General features: G+C 39.4%; 1 protein-coding gene across 1 annotated transcript; it reads left to right on the forward strand.

Moving 5' to 3' along the window:
• Positions 1-724: 724 nt before the first annotated feature.
• Positions 725-22,213, forward strand: LOC143876301 (polyadenylate-binding protein-interacting protein 12-like). Its single transcript, XM_077378048.1, has 11 exons — positions 725-903; positions 1,053-1,600; positions 1,708-1,818; positions 7,527-7,571; positions 7,663-7,735; positions 7,857-7,969; positions 8,127-8,186; positions 8,275-8,322; positions 8,427-8,495; positions 21,649-21,710; positions 21,818-22,213. Exons 2-11 carry the CDS (start codon positions 1,085-1,087, stop codon positions 21,873-21,875), a joined length of 1,155 nt encoding a protein of 384 aa, XP_077234163.1. The 5' UTR covers positions 725-903; positions 1,053-1,084; the 3' UTR covers positions 21,876-22,213.
• The last annotated feature ends 1,221 nt before the right edge of the window (positions 22,214-23,434 follow it).

The following is a 23,434-nucleotide window of genomic DNA, read 5'->3' on the forward strand; positions in this document are numbered from 1 at the left end:
GAGAGAGCGCCCTTGCATCTATAACTCCTCTCACTACCTTTTATTAGAAAAAAAAAGTGATTGAATTCCAAGCCCTACAAAGCACACACCAACACAAGCACATCTGCAACCTTAGATCTCCAATCTAACAAGCATCCGACAATCCTAGCCGTTCGATCATTATCTTTCAATACATGGATAAATAGAACTTGAAGAACGAGGGAAGTGAAACAATCAACATTCAATGTACAAAATCACACTAGATAGAACAAAATCATACTGAGATTACAGAATCCCTGAAATTGGGGGCCCTGGGGCAGTCCATGTGAGTGTTAACCAGATCAACGGTCGAGATCACACCCACGGTATATTTTCCTAAAATAGCGGTAGCATTATCTCCACAACAAAAAAAAAGAAAGACCCAAATCAAATTATGTCATACCCTCATTTTGTTAAAGACACTCCATAAAATTTTGAAAAATGATACCCTACTCGAGAAAATCTTCCACACTTTATCTTTGCCATGGATAGAGACAACATTAGAAAGTTGAGAGTTCCAAATAAGACTCGTACACGTGTCAATACCTCAGGCCTTTTTCTTACACGCGGAAAATAAGAATCGCCCTTAAAATGGAATACCACCATGTCGGACCCATCCCATACATGAAACCCAATCAATGTTTGCCACGTATGCATGCATTTCATTACATGGGTGGAGATGACTTTGGATGAATAGGTCTAAAAAAGGCTGAGGACATATAACGGGCGATCCGAAGAACTCCTTCCTCTGCAGAAATAAAATTTAGTAATTAAAAAAACAACCCCCTTTTCTCCCTCGCCGCCCCCTTTTTTTTTTTCATTGTTATCGTCTCGGATATATCTAGGGTTTTTTCTGCTATAGAATGGAGATGATTTAGCAAACAGGTATGTTTCATTACAGATGAAATTTCAGTTTTTCTATTTTTTCTTCTTCTTTTGGTAGGATTTTCTTGATTGATTTGGAGTGAAAAGGGGAAAAAAAATAAAAAAGTGAGGAATATTATTATATCAAATTTTTTTTTTTTTGATTACAGAAAGGAAAAAAAGAAGAAGAAATAATTGGATCATGGCTGTATTAGAGAAGGCTGGTTTGGATTTGGGGGTGAATAGTGGGAATTTTGAGGGGGTGAGTTCTGAATCTCATGAAATGGATCAACAGAAACAGAATCGGGTTCGGATTTTGGATCATAATATCCAACATAACCCAATCGGACGGTCCGAAGAGGAGACCTTCCACATGAAGGTCCAACAATTGCAACAACATCGCAATTTACTGATTCAACATGAGCTTGATCAGGGTCCGAACAATGGGATGCAGGGTCCGATTTTGACCCAGCATGGTCCGAGTGGGTATAGGCTGTTGAATGGGATTGATTTGGAGAGGAATGGAAATGTAGGTGAGGGATTTAAACAGGATATGAGGGATTTGGAGGAATTACTTTCGAAGTTGAATCCTATGGCGGAAGAGTTTGTTCCGCCGTCTTTAGCTAATCATGGATTTGGAGGTGGGTTCTATTCGAATGGTTTTCTGATGCATAATATCAGTGGCAACGGCAACGGCAATGGATTCAGCAATAGAAGGGTATGAGGATTGTATTTTGCTTGTGTTTTTTTATTTTTCTTACAAATGGGTTTTGCTCTTATTTTGTTATTGGTGTTTTGGTTTGCATCTATGGCCTTTGTGTTCAGAAAAAGAATAACTATATTCAAGGAAAGCGGAGAATGAACAGCCGAACGAGTAATGCACAGCGAGAGGAGATCATTCGGAGGACTGTTTATGTTTCTGACATCGATCATCAGGTCTTGATATTTAATTTATTTTGTCCTAACATTTGTGTTCTGTTTTTGGTTTTATAGGTTTATCTGATTAAATTTTGATTAAAGTGAGTTTATTGTAGCAGAAATGAAACTATAGCATGGTGTATTTAAGTATTTGATGGTCAATGCGTTCTTTTGTTCGATTTTATCTCTATTCTTCTAATACGGTGTTTGAAAGAGAGACTCAAATAATCCCACGTCCATAGGGATAGCCCCTTAAGGAGGGGAAGAGATTGTATTTCATTGCCTTCCAAAATAGAAAATTACAATCTCCTACGCCACTTTCCTATTGAGTAAGAGTTGTAGCTAAATCTATTTCCTAACTACATCATAGATAAGTCATAGCCATATGCTAAGAGTCCTAGCTAATATCTATGATTTGTGGACACGGACACGGGTGTCGCATGTCGACACGAACACGGAGTGTCGGACACAGCAAACTCCTAAAATTTAGAAACGGGGACACGGCTAAAATAGGAAGTACATATAATCATGATTTGTGGATACAAATTCGTGTGCCGAGTTTTGACACGGATACAGTGTATCTAACATGGCAACCCCTAAAAATATATAAATAGCAACACACTCATACACATGCATACATGTAAAGTTACTGACACTTCTAGCAGTACATTTAAATTTGTCTAAAGGAGTTTTGACATATGCGGACAAGAGTGTCGTGTCTCCGACACGACACGTGTGTCGGCAATAAATTCAAAGTGTCGGCCAAATCATAGGCTAATTTGCATCTCCTAACTAACTAATAGCTAATAATAAGATAACTGGTAAATAGAATCATATAACTACAGAGGATGCTGCCACATTTTCATCATTTCCCTTCTTAAAAATGACCTTATCCTCGTGGTCTAAAATCAGAAATTGTTGCTACATGTCATGCTGGTATTCCCATGTGGAATCTTCTGGATAAGTGTTCGACCACTGGACAAGGACTTGAGTCGTTGCTCGATTTCCCCGCTCGACCATCTTCCGATCTAAGATAGCAAATGGCTCTCACCATACCCTACCTACAACGTTCGCATGTAGAAGATCAACTTGAGCCACATTATGACTCCCTGACTTCTTTTCAAGAGAGACGTGAAAGGCCGTATGAATGCGCGATCCTTTCACCATCTCCAACCTGTAAGTCAGCTTACCAATTCGTTGCAAGACCTTGAAAGGGCCATACCAGCGATTAACCAGCTTCATATTTTGTCGTATTGTGACTGTTGTTTGGAGAAATGGTTGAAGACATAAGTACAGCCAGTCGCCAACTTCAAATTCGCGTTCAGTTCTATGCGTTCTATGTGCATCTGCTAATTTCTTCACACGATTTTTGAGCTGATTGCAGATTGTGCTGCAGTAGGCATATGAGGGCATCACGATCACAAAGTGATGTGTCAACGGCGACGGTCACTGCATCACCCGAGACATAAGAAACACATCTACGAGGGGGTTGGCCCCATATTGACTCGTAAGGAGTAACGTTAGTAGTCGAGTGAAATTTGACGCTGTACCATCATTCTGCAAAGCGGTAACCATTGGATCCATTGTTGCAGTCGATCACTTGTCATGCAACACAGCTAAGTTTCTAAAGTGCGCTTCATGACCTTGGTTTGGCCGTCCGTCTGATGGTGATATGTAGAACTGAGGCATAGCTTAGTAACCTGCAACTTGAAGAATTCCTTTCAAAAGGTGCTTGTGAAAACTGAATCATGATCACTCACAATTGTCTATGGCATCCCATGCAGATGAAAAATGTTATCCATAAATACTTGAGTGACATTGCAAGCAGTGTAGGGATGAGAAAGAGCCTGGAAATGACCGTACTTACCGAGGTGATCTACTACTACAAGTATAGCTTACTTCCCTAATGGCTCCAAAAGGCCTTCGATAAAATCCATTGAAATTTCTATCCACACTCACTCTAGAATAGGTAACGGCTGTAATAAGCTGGTGGATGTGACATTCTCCCAATTTATTTCTTTTTAGAACATCATTCTTGGCCTCAAACCTTCAGGCATCATTCCAGATACCTTTCCAATAGAGTGAATGCCTGATGTGCTTTGTGGTATTGTGGACCCCCGAATGACCATCAACCAGGCTGCCATGAAGTTCTATTAATATTTTCTTCGTACGTCCTTAGATTGACTCGCCAATAGTTGCCCCTTATGTAGAAGACAGTCCTGGTTTCATGTATAAGACGGGTGACTTGTGAGATTGTGCTATAAGTCCGAAATTGTCCTCTTGAGACCGTGATCATCGGCCCAAGATTGTCTAACATCATTCACCCATTGGGCACTATTGCGGGATTTGCACACAACATCCCTTGAATCTCCTCTTCTCGTCATGACAAAGTAGCTGCCGCTTTCTTGTTAGAACCACATTACCCCATAAGTTTGGTCAACCATTTTTGTTGTGTCGACGTGGTGACTCGTTTAAGCAAAAACGTGAGACTATGATTGTGCGGATGTGTAAATGTTTGTGTAAATGTCTGCCTAACAAATAGGGATGGTATTTATTAACTGAGAAAACGACCGCCAATAACTCATGTTCGTAAGTAGAAAGCCCTTGGTGTTTGGGTGACAACTTCTTGCTTCCAAACGCAATTGGGCATCCCTCTCTCTCGAGTACTTCAGAATGGACAACTTTGAGAAGTTCGAGAAGCCTAATACTGGATTCGTCACCCTATCACACTTTAATTGGTCAGAAGCAACCTCAAATTCTATGGTCCAATGGAAGGCATCCTGTTTCAACATATTTGTCAGAGGGGTGCTAATTGCACTGTACCCCAGAAACCCATTTCAAGGATTTGGGTTTGGGCCATGAAGTCATTATGTCGATCTTGGTGGGATTTGCAGCTACCCCCTGATGTGAGATGATATGTCCTAAATTTTCCACTTCGCGGTGGCCAATCAAACACTTTGATATTTTTACATGTAGGTAGGCTGTGATGTAATTGCTCCATAGTACTATGCAAATATTGTAAATTCTCGTCCCAACCATGACTATACGCCAAGATGCTATAAAAAGAAACTAATATAAACTTTCTCAAGTTGGGGCAAAATACCTCATTCATCAAGTATTGGAATGTAGAGGGGTAATAGTCAGCCCAAAAGGCATGACCAAGAACTTGTAATGGCCCTTGTGAGCTCAGAAGATTGTCTTGTGAATATCAGCCAAGTGAAAGAAAAAAAGTGAAAAGAAAAAAGGCATGCACAAAATACGCATTAGTAATGAGGGATTGGATGATCGTTTTTGAGCACAACCCCAAAGGAACTTGATTGAGATGGTCCGTCACAAATAGCTTATCGGTGTAGGGCCAATATTCTTTGGCCTATATTTATCCCCTTCTGGCCCGTTTCCGCGTAGTTAGTTAGTATAATTGCTTATAAATCTGTCTACATGCTCACCAAATTTGGTGAAGATCATCTGTTAGCTACGATAAGCCACTATAGGAATGTAGAATGTTTGTTTGCATCGCTCGCTTCGTACTCTTTGCGTGCTGCTCCTTTAATTTAAGTTAATTTCAAGGAGTGAAAGGGTACACTGGCGCGAGCATTCAGTTAAACCAAACCATTCCATGCAACTTGATGATATCTTGGTGTGAAACCCTGTAAAACAAATTTCTAGCTGTCATGAATGAACATACGCAAATTTGCAAAATCCCACGTTACTGAGCCCAACGTTGACAAACACTAAATCCTAAGAACCATGTCACATCCGCCTAATGGTAATAAATGCACACCTCAGCACGCAAATTATTTCCACGCATTATCCACTGAAAATTATGAAGGAGAAGTCACGTACGATCTGCAAGAACCATTGGTAAGGGATTTATTTTCTTCAAGACACAACCAACCCATTTAACCACCTGTGTCTAGGAAGTTATGTGTACTTTCGAAATCCACGAGGATCATAATCAACATTTTTTTAACAAATCACCTAATACACATAGCTCGAAATGACGGTGAACGAGTGAGTGCATGCACACATATCTATAAATCCCTCGGGGGAGCTTCTTCAGAGGAAGGATCAATATCCTCTAATGATGCTTCAATCTCATCCTCATCACAACCGTGCAAGAGGAACAATTGTCGTCGCTTACAGCGGTGTCTCTTTACAAATTGCTCGTCGCGGTTGTTACCAATGAATTGAGGTTTTTGGACTGGCGGTGATGGCAACAGAGCATGTTTAGGAGGGGGTCGAGGCGACAGATAATAGTATCAATTAGTTCCTCTTGTAACATGACAAACTCGATGGTCTGATGACTCTGATCCAGAGTTGTAGGGTTGAGTAGTTGTACATCCGGTCGAATCTCATTTTTGAGTCTCGCAAAGAACGCATTTACAAAAAATTGATCAGGACGACCCTCAGTTTAACTGGATAAAATTTTAAACTGTTCCCTATACGCTACAATTGTCCCATTGATTCGATGCCTTATAATATCCCCTAACACACTTACAAAAATTGATCAGGCAGACCTTCAATTTTACCTTGAATTTTACTGGATAAAATTTCAAAACATTCCGATACGCTTCAACCGTCCCGGTCTGTCTCATTCAAGTAATGATTTCGTGGGTGTTCTCAAAGCCTCAAACCATTAGAACCCTTGTACAACTTTTCCTTCTATGTGAATTGAAGCTAGGGACACCCTTTGCTCCGTATCAATTCCATTAGCGACCCATATAACAACCCCCCCCACCCCCCCCCCCCCCCCCCCCCCCCCACACACACACACACACACACACACACACACACAAAAGAAGAAGGAGATTGTCACAATGGTAAACCCAACCCTTCCGAGGAGTTGAGATTTGTGAGAAAAGACCTCACTGATCGACAATATTGCCTCCAGTTTCCGAAGCGGTAGGTACGCTCCGAATGATTGTCGTTTCCAAGCATCATAGAATATTTGTAAATTGGGTTGTAGTCGAACCCTCTACTCGAGCAACAACATCCTTTGGAGTCTCAGGAGATTCATCCAACTTCATGAGCTCTTTCGAGTAATTTTGTCTTTTGAATGGTAGCTCTTCTGAGTAATGAGAGGCGGTCTTTTGCATTTTAGAAATCATAGTAGAATGAAGTTGCGATTCCGCTTCGATCTGTTTAAGTCGGGTTCCGTATGCTATTATTAATGATACGCAAGCCATAGGTCGTTGGCTCAAATACCAAATAATACAATGCCTGGAAGAGAGGCTCAAATAATCCCACATCTAGGGTTTAAACTCAAGAAAAATAGAAGAATAAGGAGAGAAACCGATGGTTTTTCTTGCTTTCCAAAATAGTAAATCACAATCTTATTTAATCGTAAGAGATGGATCTCCTACGCCACTTTCCTAATGAATAAGAGTCATATCTAAATCTACTTCCTAACTACATAATATATAAGAGTCCTAGCCATATGCTAATAGTCCTAACCAATATCCATCTCCTAGTTAAATAATAGCTAATAATAAGATTAGTGATAAATAGAATCAGATAACTACTGAGGATTTCGCCACGTTCACATCATCCTCAAATATTGATTAGGATATTGTGATTCTTCTATTCGAGTTGCTGCATATTGTTGATTAGTTTTTATGCCTTTCTTCAGTTACTATGCATCTTTCTCTGGGTTGTTGGTTAAACTGTTACTTTTGCTTAAGACTAGAAATCCTTACATTCAGCATATTTTATCTTTGGATGCTTAGGTAACTGAAGAGCAGCTGGCGGCCCTCTTCATCCATTGTGGACAGGCAATTCATATTTCTTTTCGCTCGTCTATGCTGTTTTAAGTTTGTCTTTGAAACCTTGTGTTCTGATAAATTCTGGTTTTCTGGGCTAAAGGTTGTTGACTGTCGTGTATGCGGTGATCCGAATTCTGTTCTTCGCTTTGCTTTTATAGAGTTTACTGATGAGGGTAATTTCCACTACTTATGCGAGCTTTTGATTTGCATTTTGATGAATCCTCTTTTTTTTTTTTTAAATAAATAAATCTTGAAACCTTTTTAATGTGTATTCATGAGATTGTGCAACTACAGAAGGTGCAAGGGCCGCATTGAGCCTAGCAGGAACAATGCTTGGATTCTACCCAGTTAGAGTGCTTCCCTCAAAAACAGCTATTGCACCGGTTAACCCAACATTTTTGCCAAGGGTGAGGATTTCTCCTGATTGATGATTGCAAATCTCTTTGTACAAAATGTTATTTAATTCATTTCGATGTAATATAACTCACTAATCTACACCTCAGTCCTGATATTCCATGGTTTATTTCTTAAAAGTTTGTGGCTAAGTGTCATTGTTGTCTATAGTCTGAAGATGAACGTGAGATGTGCGCGAGAACTATTTATTGTACAAATATTGACAAAAAGGTAGATTTAGAATTTTATGTTATGCTTTGAATTGGTCTTGGAAGTGGATGCCTAACTTGTTTCTAATTTATTTGTTCATTTGGTGTAGATTTCTCAAACAGATGTTAAACTCTTCTTTGAAACAATATGTGGAGAGGTTGGTGGCTGCTATTTTACTGAACTTCAAATTTGGTTTCTCATGATCTGTTTATGTTGCCTTCAGAAAGGAAAGACTGATGAGGCCCCTCTTCTATGTTGTAGGTTTATCGCTTGAGATTGCTTGGAGACTATCAACATTCCACTCGCATTGCTTTTGTTGAGTTTGTGAATGTAAGTATTTCTTGGTTTTGTTTATTCATGTATATATTTTTTATTCATACAGAAGTTTTACTACCTTTTATGTTATTTTATGCATTTCTTGTTTTTTTGTTTATATATGTAGAAGTTTTTTTTATTCATGCAGAAGTTTTTCTACCTGTTTACGTTTTTGTCATGGAAATTGCTAGTTGTGTACAAAGTGAAGCCTCAATGGAAGCTAGAGATAGATGTTTATGAGATCGTTTAAAGTTTTTAAGTCAGAAATTTTATATGTAAAAGTTAGTACTCGTGAATTTTTTTGGACAATATTCATTTAAACTATTGCATGATGCTTACCATATGATTTGTGACAAAACTACTGATGCTTATAGGTTTTTCTTTGCAATGTGATATAATATGCTTTTGCTGGCTGCCATTTATGGCGTTCCATGCTTGTCTGCCATGAGCATGTGTTGAGTAACTTTTTTGCCTTTGAGATTAGGTGAAAAACTTGTAATGGTAGTTTGGTAATTTTGTGATATTTTCATGCTTTTTAGTCATTTGTCACCAAATAGGGATAGCTTAGTCATTGTTGCTATCTTTCATGTCTTCTTTTGTCATTTTGAGTAAGTAGGGGTATTTGAGTCTTTTCCCATATAAGGGCTCTATAAATAGCCCATTTCCCTCCATTTGTACTTAGATCTTGATTTTGAAATTTGAATGAGAATTTGAATTTGTAGCTAGATTGGATTTAGCAACTTTCATCTTGGAGGGAATGTTCTTTAAGCTTGGATTTGAAGCTTTCTTTCTCCTTCATAATCATCTTCTCTTCCTTGTTAATCGAATGCTTTTCAATCAAAAGCTCAGACGTGACGAAAGCCTTGAAGTTTGTTTGGAGAAGAACCAAAATGAGACAATGAGAGACAATGCATCCATCGGAAGAGATGAAATGAGTATTCGATGGATCCATCGGAAGAGAAAAAAAAACTCATGAGGGCCCGAAAGGAGATGAAATAGAAGAGACAAAGAGAAGTCACTAGGGCGACCCCATTAGACGAGCGCGGCTCTGACGACACAAGAGAATGAGGAGAGGCATAGAGAGACAATGCACATGAAGGAGCATAGAGAGAACGATTCGGGCCAATGCCGAGAGGAAATCGAAGCCGCGAAGAAGAGGAATAATAGAAAGAGGAGATTTAGGCCATTAAATAGGGAGTGAGTGAGGGATTTAGGGTTTTATGAGGTAGATGATTTAGGGCTTTAAGAAGAAGGGGAAATTAGGAGTGAAGATTTTGGGGTTTTAGGAGGGAGAAGAAGAGGGAAATAGAGAAAGGAGGGAGTGGAGAAAGAGGGACAGCAGGTGTGTGTTGGGGGGGGAGTGGAGGAGGAAGAAGAAGAAGAAATAGAGAGGGTGGGCAACCGGGGGGGGGGGGGGGGGGGGGGGGCAGGGGGGCTAGAGGAAGAAGAAGGGGCAGCAGTGGGGTGCGGGTGCAGGGGGGCGAGAAGAAGAAGAAGAAGAAGAAGAAGAAGAGGAGAAGAAGAGGAGACGAGGGAAGAAGGAGAAGAGTCGGAAATGGGTTTAGGTCATGGGGTTGGGTGGAGAGAGTGGAGAAGAAGAAGAAGAAGAAGGAGAAGAATCTCCAATTTGGTCCCTAGGGCACAAAAACCCTAAGGCTCTGATACCATGTTGGAGAAGAACCAAAATGAGAGCATGGAATGAGTTAGGGTCTCTCCCCTTCACTCAAGTATATATAAGATGGGAAAGAGGAAAAGACTACTATGCCCTTATGGCATACATACATAGAAACGCACATAGATATCCAACAAAATTCAAGAGGAGTCGTAAATTCAAGGACAGCTTCAATATTACATTGATTAGAAAGAAAAAAAAATGTGGTTAGTGGTGTTGGATTGGATTTTATAGTCTAGCAGGGATCTCAAACCTGAGTTTTATGAGGTTTCCAATTAATGTGACCAAGCTCATTGGTTGCATGATTAACCGTGGGGATTTAGCAACTTTCATCTTGGAGGGAAAGTTCTTTGAGCTTGGATTTGAAGCTCTCTTTCTCCTTCATATTCATCTTCTCTTCCTTGTTAATCGAATGCTTTTCAATCAAGCTCAGACCTGACGAAAGCCTTGAAGTTCAAGAGGAGTCATAAATTCAAGGACAGCTTCAATATTACACTGATTAGAAAGAAAAAAAAAAAGTGGTTAGTGGTATTGGATTTTATAGTCTAGCAGGATCTCAAACCTGTGTTTTATGAGGTTGCCAATTAATGTGACCAAGCTCATTGGTTGCATGATTAACCGTCCCTTGTTTTTTCAAATTACTAGCAAAATCAAAGTAATCGAATTGTTGCATTTATAAGACCGAACATTGCCCATTGAGATCATTTTGCTTCCAATCGGTGGCTGTCTATTTTGATGGATGTCCGAGACTCTAAACCAGCTTGTTAAAGTATAAAAGAAAAATAACACCTTTCTCCAACAGCTTAAGCTTTTGGAGAAGTTGGTAAGTTAACATGGTATCAGAGCCAAAGGTCTCGAGTTCAAACCTCCCGGATAGCAAAAATCCACATGCCCCAAAGTGGGACCACATGTGCCACGTGTTTGCCAAGTAGGCCACACGTGTGGGAGAGTGTTAAATTATAAAAGAAAAGTAACACCTTTCTCCAACAGCTTAAGCTTTAGGAGAAGTTGGTAAGTTAACACTGCTAAAGTCCGAGAGGATTTCAGTTGGCTTAATTCCATATTCCAGTTTCAGTGGAGACTCGATTTAGTCACATATTCTTTTTAAGGAGTTACTTCAATAACCGACAGTCATATAGACATAGTGATGTGGAATTAAGGCCATATTGGTAATGTCTGAGCCTAGGTTGTCTCCACAAATTCTCTAATTGGTCAAGGCTTGTGTGTCTTCTTTCTTCTACCACTCTCCTGCGAGCCCCTGCATCACTTTTGGGTTAAAAATTAAGCTCAAAACCTCTCTTCATTTTGGAGGGTTTCAACAGTTAGGAATTTCTTTCCAGCCAAAAATAACTTTCCTTGCAAAATCCTTCTCCCAAATTCAATTTAAAACTAATGAAAAACTAAAATCTAATTGTTGGGAAAGCTATATATAGCTCCCTTTACAAATGAAATTTAAGTGAAATGAGACCACTAAACTAAACGAAATACAATTTAGCCTAGATGTGCATGTGCTAACTAATGGTTCATTAGACAAATGACCTTGGTTATTTTCAAAGTAAATTTCTTCTCAGCCCTTAGATTGCCTCTAGGCTGGCTCACCATCATGAACAAGAAGGAAAGATGCTAGGAATCCCTGCATCAAGGTAACCGGGCCAGTGTTTTATAGTGGAGGAGGTATGTGGACCGGAAGTCGACGGTAAGAACTGTTTTATTTAGGGGAAGCCCTGTCCCCATGCCGACAATCAGTTAAGGGCTCAATCTCCATGAATTTGCAAATACTCACCAACTTACCTAGCAAATAATATAAAGTTGAGAGCTTAACAAGTTTACATTACATTTTTTCGTCACAATAACTAGTCAATAATCTAGGTTTCGTCCTTAATCACATCCTCTACATCCTCTTCTTTTGTGCAATGGACGTTCTCATCATATCCACCCTTATCATTTCTCCCAACATCATATTCCTCTTCCTCAATATGATGCGGTGCGCTACACTCTTACCTTTACTCTTACCTCCTTTAATTGCAAAATACTTATTATAAATTAAAAGTAGAACTTAAAAGCTAAATGCTTAACTATAGTATATATTCTATAAAACTAGAAGGTGTACCTATAAAACTAGAAGGTGTACTCACTTTGAGGTGTATTCTTTCTCCTCTTAAGCTAAAAGGCAAATCCATAACTAATACCAACATATCGTGATGGTGGTCGAAGTGGCAAATCAACTGAACCAATGTGAATGGACTGAATAGCAGTGACATTAAACACCATGTCACATTCATTCAGCCAGCTATGGCAACATGATGAAGAGGGTCTTTTTAGAGTTCCACTCATTGTCAGAATCATTATTACTCACCATGATCATATCACTGTTCTACTGCCTCTTCATACTTTCTCGCAGCTTCACGTTGCACATAATATAGACTAGAGCATTTAGCTTTTCTTGCTCTAATTTATTTCTTCTTTTCGTATGGACATATCATCGAAGCCTTTTTTAGAAAAAAATCTTATTCATAAATAAAAAATTCACAAGAATTACAATAATAAATAATAAAGTCTTCATCCTAAAAAAACATAAAGTTAGTTACTTCTTTTTAAATGACAATGAATTTATTAAAAAGCAAAGGGCAAGGTACGAAGATTGAGATTATCAAAGGCAAACCAAACCAAAAAATTAAAATAACAGCAAAAACATCAAGAAGCAAAAAATAAAGGTCTCGAACCTTAGCCTATCCGTCTCTAGGTGGGCCAAACGATCAGCCCCGCTGTTTGTAGAATGCCAAATGCGTCGAAACAATGCAGAGTGCCCCTCAATGTTGTCCATAATCTCCTCGATCACCTCAGCAAAACTCCACAGGTAGCTCGCCCCTGCATCCATCCGCCGAATCACATGAATCGAGTATCCTTCCACAACCACATAATTGATCTCAAGGTGGTCATTAATCCTAATGCAGGCTAGTAAAGCCTACTCCTCTGCTTTATTAGCATCCTTGTCACCAATCAGGCTGGATTAGGTGTATTGATTTTCACTAACTAGACCTTATGAAATTCTGCTTAACAAACCCAGTGGGAGGAGACCACCTAAGATGCGTCTTGTCTGTGACAATCCCACCCACACAAACTTTCGCCTGCAAGCTACAGATAGAAGTTTCTGTAATACCCTTGAACTCAAAGAGATCGACCTTCCAATGCTCAATGGAAAAACAAAAATAAGCTGTTGAATGGAGTAGATCGGATTGAAATTGCTGCTGAATACTCGGTTATTCCTCTCTGACCAAAGAATCCACAATGTAGCCAAAAGAGCCAAACTCCACATTGGATTGAAATTGCTGTTGAATACTCGGTTATTCCCCTCTTACCAAAGAATCCACAATGAAGCCAAAACGGCCAAACTCCACATGGTTCGATCCCTCCAAGACAAAGGGACAAAGACTCAACCTTCAACGAATCCACAAAATGAGCTGGAGAAACCAGCAAGCCCAAACAAGTTAGGAACGAACGACCAAACATCTCTAGCAAACCTATAGTGAACAACAATATAGTCTGTTGTCTGTTGTAAGACACAAGGTACAATGGTTCATGATGATCTGATTTCAACTCCACAAATGGGCCGCGCTTAAGATGTTATTATGGTGAAACCACAAATCAGATGAGGTGCGGGAATCTTCAAAATTCTTTTAGCTGGGGAAGGAGAAGCGTGGCATTCGGCACTGGTAGAGAGAATGAATAGAGAACTTCCCGTCAGACGTCGCATTAATCAAGTCTCCTTCTACAACTAGATGATCGATCTCAATGTGGTCAATAAGCCGAATGGCGGCTAACAAAGCCCCCACCTCTGCTTTATTTTCATCCTTCTCACCAATCGGGCCAGAATATGCCTATCGATTTTCACTAATTGGACCTTACGAAATTCAGCTTAACAAACCTAGTGGGAGGAGAGCACCTAAGAGGCGACTTGTCTATGACAATCCCACTCGCCCAAACTTTCGCCCGTAACCTACGGATAGAAGATTCTGTAATACCCTTGAACTCAGAGAGAACGACCACCCAATGTACAATGTAAGAAAAAAATAAGCTGTTGAATGGAGTAGATGGGCTTGAAATTGCCATTGAATACCGGGTTATTCCTCTCTTACCAAAGAATCCACAATGAAGCCAAAGGGCCACACTCCACATGATTCGATCCCTCCATGATCAAGGGACAAAGACTCTACCTTCAACCATGTTGGGAAAGTTGCCTTGTTTCCCACGTTTCGATTTCCTTGTGGTGGGAAGCAAAAATAGAAACAGGTTTTTTTTAGGTATTAGTCAAACCTAAGGTATAAAAAGGCAAGAGATGGTTTTCTTAGGCTCTTTGTGTGACAGCTGCTAAGAGGAGGCAAGGGAGAGAGAAGTGGTTTTCTTCTCGGAGTTCTCTTGGGTATGGTCTTGCTTGAGAAGCAAGGAAAGGGTTGCGGGTTTGTGTTAATCCATTGTAATCCTTGTATATTGTTTTTTCTCATAGTGGAAGATCGTGTTCTCGCTCGTGGATTTAGGCATCTTTGCCTAACCATGTAAAATCCCTGTGTTCATCTTGTGGCTTGTGTTTATCTTTTTACGTTTATGTTTATTTGTGTATGATCGGATTGGATTGCTGTGGCTTGTGTTTATCTTTTTACGTTTATGTTTATTTGTGTATGATCGGATTGGATTGCCCAATGGATTTTCTCAACAAACCAAATCCACAATATGAGCCGGAAAAACCTAGCAAGTCCCAAACAAGTTACAAACGACCAAACATCTCTGGCAAACCTACAATATGGTCTGCTGATTCCTCCATTGTTAGACATAAGGCACAATGATTCATGATGATCTGATTTCGACTCCACAGATGGTCAACGTTTAAAATCTTATTCAGGCAAGCCGTCCAACTGAACGCACAGATTGGATGAGCTGGAATCTTCCAAATTCTTTTAGCTGGGGAAGAAGAAACGTGGGATCTGGCACTGATAGAGAGAGTGAACAGAGAACTTCCCGTCAGACGCTTACATTAATTGATCTCCTACAACAAGACGATTGATCTTAATGTAGTGAATAAGCCGAATGCTGGCCAGCAAAGTCCGCACCTCTTCTTTATTATCATCCTTCTCACCAATCGGGCCAGAATATGCCTATCGAATTTAACTAATTGGACCTTACGAAATTAAGCTTAACAAACCCAGTGGGAGGAGACCACTTAAGAGGCGGCTTGTCTGTGAAAATCCTATCGGCACAAACTTTTGCCCATGACCTACAGATGAAAGATTCCATAATACCCTTGAAACATTAGTAAAAAAAGACGGCCGCCCAATGCATGATGGAAGAAAAAATATGCTGTTGAATGGAGTAGATGTGCTTGGAATTACCTTTGAATACTCGATTATTCCTCTCTTACCAAAGAATCCACAACAAAGCCAAAAGGGTGCAACTCCACATGATCCGCCTCTAGGACCATGGGGCAACGACTCAACCTTCAACCAAATCCGCAATATGAGCTGGAAAAACCTAGCAAGTCCTAAACAAGTTAAAGAACGAACGTCCGAACATCTCTGGAGATGCTACACTGAATAAATATGTGGTCTGCTAATTCCAACACTACAATGAATTAATATATGGTTCGATTATTCCTCTGCTGCAAGACATGAGGCACAATGGTTCACGATGATTTGATTTTGACTCCGCAGATGGCCAATGATTAAGATATTAGTCAGGCAACTGTCCAACTTAAAGCACACATCAGATTAGGAGCGGGCAGCTTCCAAATTCTTTTGGCCGGCGAAGGAGGTGTGGCACCTGACAGTGGTAGAGAGAATGAACAGAGAACTTCCCGTTAGACCCCCAAATATTGATCCTTTTGTATGTACTCCCCGTTTGATAAAATAGAATCCGACTTGGTCATGAACACAATCACTCTTAATCTCCCTGTCAAAGAATTGTCTCCGAAATTGAACCTTCAAAGCCACTTTGCCCTCAATCCTTCGTAAGGAATCTTCAAAACTAATCCGTCAATCTGAATCTTCAATGAATATTTCTGTGAAAACGTCTTTGAGAGGCAACTCTTCGCATTAAGAGTTACCCCAGAACTAAATTCGATCCCCCTATCTACTCTGAACATGGTTACCCTTTGAAACAGGGTCAAGGGATTCCTGATGTCTCTTCAAATTGTTGCACTCATAACCCTGAAATAATCAATAGTGTTCTAACCACCAAAATTGGAACCATACTTCTCTAATGGCACCCTTAGCTCTGAAATAGTCTATGGTATTCTAACCACCAAAACTGGCACTGTACTTATCCTCTAGTGATACCCTTAGCCTTGAAGTAGTCAATAGAGTTCCAACGACCAAACCTGGCACCATACTTCTCTAGTGACACTCTAATCGATTGAGTATTGTATTTAACATAGTTATTGGGATCTAAAGTTGTCCATTTAACTGTTTTCTATCTTGTTTTGCTACTATAGTTGGTAGTCCCATAAAATTTGCTTTCGGACTCAATTATTGGGAGGGTGGGAAGCAAACTTGGTCTTTGAAAGAGTTGTGGAGCTACTTATCGTTTGTAGGTAGATAGAAATAACTCCTATCAATCTTCTCTTGAAATCCTCCAATGTAATTTATGTTAATGTTTAAGATTCTAAGTTTGGTGGCTGGTAACATTGAGAAGCTTCAAAGGGAATTTTGTGAGAAGGGGAATGAAGATGGAAAGTGCCTTAACATAATGTTTGCAATTGGTTTCTTAGGGGAGATCTCAAGGGCAACAAGTTTGAGTCTGTTATAGTTATTGCCAATGTTATATGATTCCTACATTTCTATTGCTTCTGAGAATAGTAAAACTTGGGCTTGGAAGTTAATTGGTAGTTTATGGTTAAGTCTTCCTTAGATTCCTTTGTTAGAGGATTGGCCCTATAGAGCCCCATGTTGTCACGTTGGGTTGGGCGGGGGTGCTATAAGGTAGTAGAATAGAAACATTAGTGTAGAGTTAGATCTTTCACTTACTTGAGCGGTTACTCTTAGGTAGGGAAGTATATTTGACAAGACGTTTCGTGATTCCCCAGTTGCCCGTGTATGGAAGATTCCAACTCCTCCTATAGTCAAACCATTTTGTCGAATGACACCAAGTCGGTGTTAGGAAAGATCGGATCATGAGAACACAAAACAAAATGAAGAAGAAAAACAAGCGTTTTGTTGAACGTCACCACGGCGGTGTTGGAAAAGATGTAAATCATGAGACAAAATTAAGGAAACTTTAGAGTAGCTATAATGTGTAAAAAGGAACAATCAAGTAACCATATTTTTATCCATCACAAGATAATGCAGAGCATGTGGAGCATCCTACATTATCTTGGCATCCTTTGGCGGTCCACAACACTACTATGCTAATAAGGGAACATTTATGGCGCCTTTGGACAACGATGTAGGGTCTTTTGATGACTAAACTATGCTTCTCTCAAAATTTACAACATTAGGAAGAGAAAAAGGAGGCCCAAAGTAGGTTTACTGACTCCAATTCATTCTTCTTCACGACAAATTTCACATGCATGTAATGGAAATTACACATTGAGATAAAATTTTCCTCTTTTGAAGAGGTTTTTATTAAATTGGAGGGGACGTATACTTTCGGCCCTAATGGCCGAAAATTACATTTATCGAATAAAGAAAAAACCTTTGATTATTCATAAAGATGGTCTCTATCGAAATAAAGATTTCAATTATTCCCTTTTAAAGGGGTCCTCTCGGAAGAGGAACTCCCGGAGTCATCTTCTGGATCTCTCAGAGGAGAGAATTTTTCTTCATGGAGGATAGATTTTGACAGTTTCTAGTCTTCTGTTATAAGGGGGTCCTCCCGGAAGAGGAACTCCCTGGAGTCGGGGAAAAGATTTTTGACCTTTTGTTTGTAAGGGGTCCTCCTCGAAGACGAACTCCCATGAGACATCTTGTGGATCACCCGAAGAGAGAAATCTTCTTCTTGGAGTATAGATTTTGACATTTTGACTCTATTTATGTCAGGGGTCCTCCTGTAAGAGGAACTCTCTGAGTCTTCTTGTGGATCTCCTGAAGGAGAGAAATCTTCTTTGAGTATAGATTGACAGTTTGACTCTTGTTTTGTAAGGGGTCCTTCCGGAAAAGGGACTCCCTTGAGTCAGAAAAGATTTTACTCTGTTTTTCTGAGGGGTCCTCTCGTAAGACAAACTCCCTTGAATCATCTTGTGTATCTCCCAGGGGAGATAAATCTTCTGTACGGAGTATAGATTTTGACAACTTTGACTCTTTTTTTGGAAGGAGTCATCCCAGAAGGGAAACTCCCCTGAATCGGAAAATATTTTGACTATGTTTGTGTAAGGGGCCCTTCTAGAAGAGAAACTCCCTTGAGTCAAAGATGTTAATTCTTTATGGGATCTTCTAAGGAAGACTCTTTCACAGGCCTCCCGAAAGGAAGAGGTCTTCTTCACGATGAGATAAATCTTCATCTTAGAAATCATATTTTTCTTTGTGAGGGAAACTTTCCTCTTGAGTCTCCTAGGAGAAACTCAAAAGGATTCAATTTCTGTTTTTTTTTTTTTTGAATGATTAAAGGATTTAGTTTCTTCTCGGTGGAAATCTGCAAAAGCAAAAGGAAAGCAATTAGTTAAGATCTTTCTCACTCTTCTCTCGTTCTGTCTTCTTCTCTTCTTTTCCCTAATGTTTCTGTTTCTCCAAAAGATCTGATGCTCCCTTCCCTTAAGGATCTCCTTCCTACTTAAAGAATTTTTATCTTTGGATTGTTGGCAACGGCCACCACATCCCTTATTTTGGTACTATGTTCACAACTTTCACTTTCATAAGGAGTTACACAACTTGTTTTTTGAAATGAGGGCAACTCATTTCCTTTCCCTCACAGAAGTTTCTTTTTAAATTTTTTTTTTCCTAAATTTAAGAATTTCTTTCTCAAGTTTAGTCATGATTTCACCTTTACTAAAGCATTTCTAATTTGCTTTCTTTGTTCCTATTTTTCCCTGAATTTAGGATACTTATTTTTAACTTGGACATAATTTTTTGAACCAATAATTTTTAACTTAGACATAATGTGCAACCAGTTTTCTTTTTGCCAAGGTATTTTACTTTTACCCCCTTTTTATTTATATAATTGTTGAGCTTAACACTTTCACCAGATCTCTCAAAGCTCACTGACAGAGTCCACATTACTACATCTGTCTTTTCTAGATTTTCGAAGTACTCTAGTTTGGAGTTTTAGTAGGTGCTGTATTAGTAAAGTGAGATTTCTTATTGAGCAAGTTACTTTATTTATGTTGTGGTGGGTGCAAGTTTCTAAATTAAAAATGGAGCAAGGTCTAGAAATATCTCAAAACAGTAGATGGTTGTGATTAGTCGATGTAAGACAGTCAAACAAGGGGCATATCTATCCGTTATTAGGTTCAGTTTTTTCGACTGGGATGAGGAATAAGGTAATGGACGGAGGAAATAGGTTATGCAGGAATTATGGATAGGTTAAGTAATGGGTAAAGGTGGCCTGTTGGGGCAGGTTTAAAGACCTATGGATCTGGATTGATTGAAAGGTAGGTTAAAATCTGGATCTTATAGAGATCTAAAGGTTAAAGGGTAAAGTTCTGGGTTGTGTGTTACAATTGACGGGTGAAGGTTCATGACTGATTTTAAGGGACTGTTGCAGGTTCTTAAAGCAATTACAGGGTGTACAGGGTCTGTAACAGACAATTATAGGGACTGATCAATATGATTTTATACGTTACAGGTTAGTATTCAAGATTGTAACTGGTTCTGGGCGTAATTGATTGGCTAGAGGAAAGATATGTTCAGACTGTCGTGTTTTAATGGTTTTGGGTAAAATGTTAAGGTTTAGGGTTGGGATGTTGGTCGATGGAGAGATATAGGGTTGTAATGGTAAATGGTGGAGAGTTAAGGTTGGTCGATGAGATTAAGGTCTAGATGTGGAGGTTTATGAGAGAGAAAATTATCTAGATGTGGAGGTTTAGAAGAGAGAAAATGATGGAAGGGTAAGGAAGTAGAGAAGAGGAAAAGCAAGAGAAAAAGTAAGAACAGGTTTGGAGGAACTCCAAGGTCTCCTAGGGTATCACGTAGGAAGTCAAGATAATTGTGTTGGAATCACACCAACAAGACCCAAAGCATCACACCAAGGGGTTCCTATCCTAGGGCATCAAACCGAAGGAGATCAATGAAGCGTACCTTGGAGAGCATGGATCACATCTGCGGTTTCCAAAGAGATCAAAGAAACTGTATTTTTATTCATTCATAGCATAAAAGAGAAGTGCCTTGAGGTTACATATATTAGAACAGAAAATAATCTTAAAAGTTCTGAAACCCTAAACAAAAACTAACACTTGGGGACTAAAATACTCTCTAATGGCTAAAGAATTGGTCCCTACTTAAATTTTTTGTAATATATGTGTGGGGCATATTTAAAAACACTCATAGACTTAAGTGACTCAAGCTATTTGGGTTGAAAAGATTCTACTACTTTATGACTTAAAAAGACTCCTAACCCAACTAAAACAGTCCAACTAACAGTCCTAATTAAAACAAAGTTCCTAATAGCAACAATCCTAAATTAACCCGCACGGGTGTGGCTCTTTGGCTTAAAGTCATGGGTATGCTCCCCAGGGATGAGAGTTCGAATCCCCCCGGGCTTGTCCGATGCACGTGGTTTACAGGTGATTGCGCGCATCCGTAGGGAATAGTCCCACCCTAAAAATTGGTGTGGGGATATCATATGTCATAAAAAAAGACAACAATCCTAAATGGAGAAATGAATAGAAGTTATTCTAATTAAAATAAATAACTATCCTAGGTGGACTTGGACTCTCTAGACCTAGGCTAATCAAATAGTAAACTATCCTTTTGGGTTTCATTCTCAACATGGACTCTTTAAGTCTTAACCATTAAACAAAACCAAAAACATAACAACCAACCCATTCGACTAAATCCCGTGGGCCCCCTTTTGAGCTACGAAAAACCACAGAGGAAACACTCCTTTTTGAAATTTTGACCGTGGTCAAATTTGTCAAAATACTACTTTTATCCTTCATTGCTTGGCTTCAATATGGTGGTGGCGGACCCCATGGGCCCACTTGAAGACATGCTTGAGTACTACTTTTCGAGCTTTGTTTTTTTTGCCTTAATTATTGTCACCCATCATTGGTACTCCTATGCACTTCCTAGATGCAAAAAGGCGGGGTTCATGTTCACATCGTTGCCCATTGAAGGATTTTATTGAATGCTAATGACTTTGCATGCCCTGTGGGCCATCAAAGTTTTCCTTTTGCCTTCAAGGCTTTGCTAATCTTTAGATGCTCATTTTGACCCGATCAAAATGAGTGAAGGATCTGTCTACAAACCAAATTGATTAATCCGCTACTCTTTTTTTTTAATTCAATGTGTGAATTGTGACCATCCTGATATCTAAAATGCATTGAAACACTTTGTGATGTGGATTTTCCTCTCGCAGGCTGACAGTGCAATTACTGCTCTTAACTGTAGTGGCTCGGTACTTGGTTCCTTGCCAATAAGGTTTGTATATGATGGCATTCCCACCTTTCTAGATAATGGGTTCCTTTGCCTATGTAGGAGCTTATTTTTAAATTGCCTTCTGTTCCTTTTCACTAAAATGTATTCAGGGTAAGTCCATCAAAGACACCGGTTCGACCCCGTGCTCCTCGCCCATCCATGCATTGAATCTTGCAGGTCCTATGAGGCGGCTAATGTTACTACTACATATACATATACAAAGATATTTAAGGTACCCTTCTGGTCTATCTATTTCATCTAGGTTTCCTTGATCTTTAGCGAATCTTCATATCTAGGGGGTGATGGATTTTTTTAGCATGTAGAGGTGGTTGGAAATTTGAGGCTATAATGTTTATCTATCAGTGATATTATAATGAACTGTTGGAGATGGTAAAAAAAATGTTTGGATTTTTCAATGACTCGAGTCTAAATTACATACAGTGACTGATACAATCTTTGGTGGAATTGTTTTATTGTGCACTCATGATAAAAGTACCCTTGGTTAACGAATTGTCTAATTGAAGTGGATCTTGTTTTGTTTTTTTGAAAATTAACAATTTCATATAATATTAAAAATTTCATCTAATTAACAATTTCATATAACGAATTGTCTAATTAACAATTTCATCTAATTGAAGTGGATCTTGTTATCCTTCTCACTGCAAGTGATTCCTAGTGTTGATCAATATTAATAATTTCTGAGGCTTTGTTTCTTTCGACGTAAAAATGGAGGTAAAATTTGTTCTATGTTGTTCTTTCAACGTAAAATTTGCTTTCTGTTGTAAAAATGAACATAAAACAAATTTTACGTCCATTTTTACATAGAAAGAAATGGAGCCTGAGCAACAGGGCGAGTCTGTAGATTTTTGATCACCTTCTTCCTTGATCATTTTATGTATATCATCCTTTTATAGCTCTTTCCTCTTGTATTTCCGACCTTCTCAGTCTTGGAGGTTTTTTTATTTTTTATTTTTATTTTTATTTTTTATTATTATTCCAAAAAAGTGCCAAATAAGGGACATGTTGTCCCCTAACGGTCTACAACAGTACCGCCCCCTACATATAGTAGGATTAGCTTACATATCTATTTTATGTATCCATCCCCATTCCCCATTACATTACCCAGTAGCCTAAATTGTATAAGATCCAACAAAAGTGCCTTAATTGTGGTCCCCACCAAGTCATAATACGTGTCCGCCATGACACACAAACTTCTCCACCTCGTCCTAGTTGGCGATTTTGATTTTCAAAAGCCCCGCCTCGAAAACCAAGAGCTATTGTGCGCTCCTAACCGTGCACGTTAGCCATTTCTTCTAACGTATGCCAGGACATCTTCTTCGGCTACATTTTCAGAGAGAGGAAAAGAGAGAGCCGGTAGTCTTCTCTGGTAAACTATAACCGCTGGCCACCACCTCCTTCTCTATGGTCATCACCTCTAGTCCATCCTACATCTTTTCCACAAAAGCCATCCATCTCCACCTCTTAAGTTAGTCACCACCACCATCTTCTTCAAGACCTAAACTACCTCTACTACATCCCATTTTCTTCATCCCATTCCACCATTTTTAGATCAATAATCCATCTTTACCACCCGATCTCCGGCGGACTTCATCTCGCACCACCACCAAGCCCCGTCATACCCCCATTAAGTTTGGCCTCAATGGCCTCCCGACGGCCTCCATGACCTCTAGATCCGGTAACCCATGGACCTTCCACAACCTCTAGAT

The sequence above is a fragment of the Tasmannia lanceolata genome, unplaced genomic scaffold (assembly GCF_043159265.1).
Source record: "Tasmannia lanceolata isolate RefF3 unplaced genomic scaffold, GAP_Taslan_0.1 ptg000002l, whole genome shotgun sequence".
NCBI lineage: Eukaryota > Viridiplantae > Streptophyta > Magnoliopsida > Canellales > Winteraceae > Tasmannia > Tasmannia lanceolata.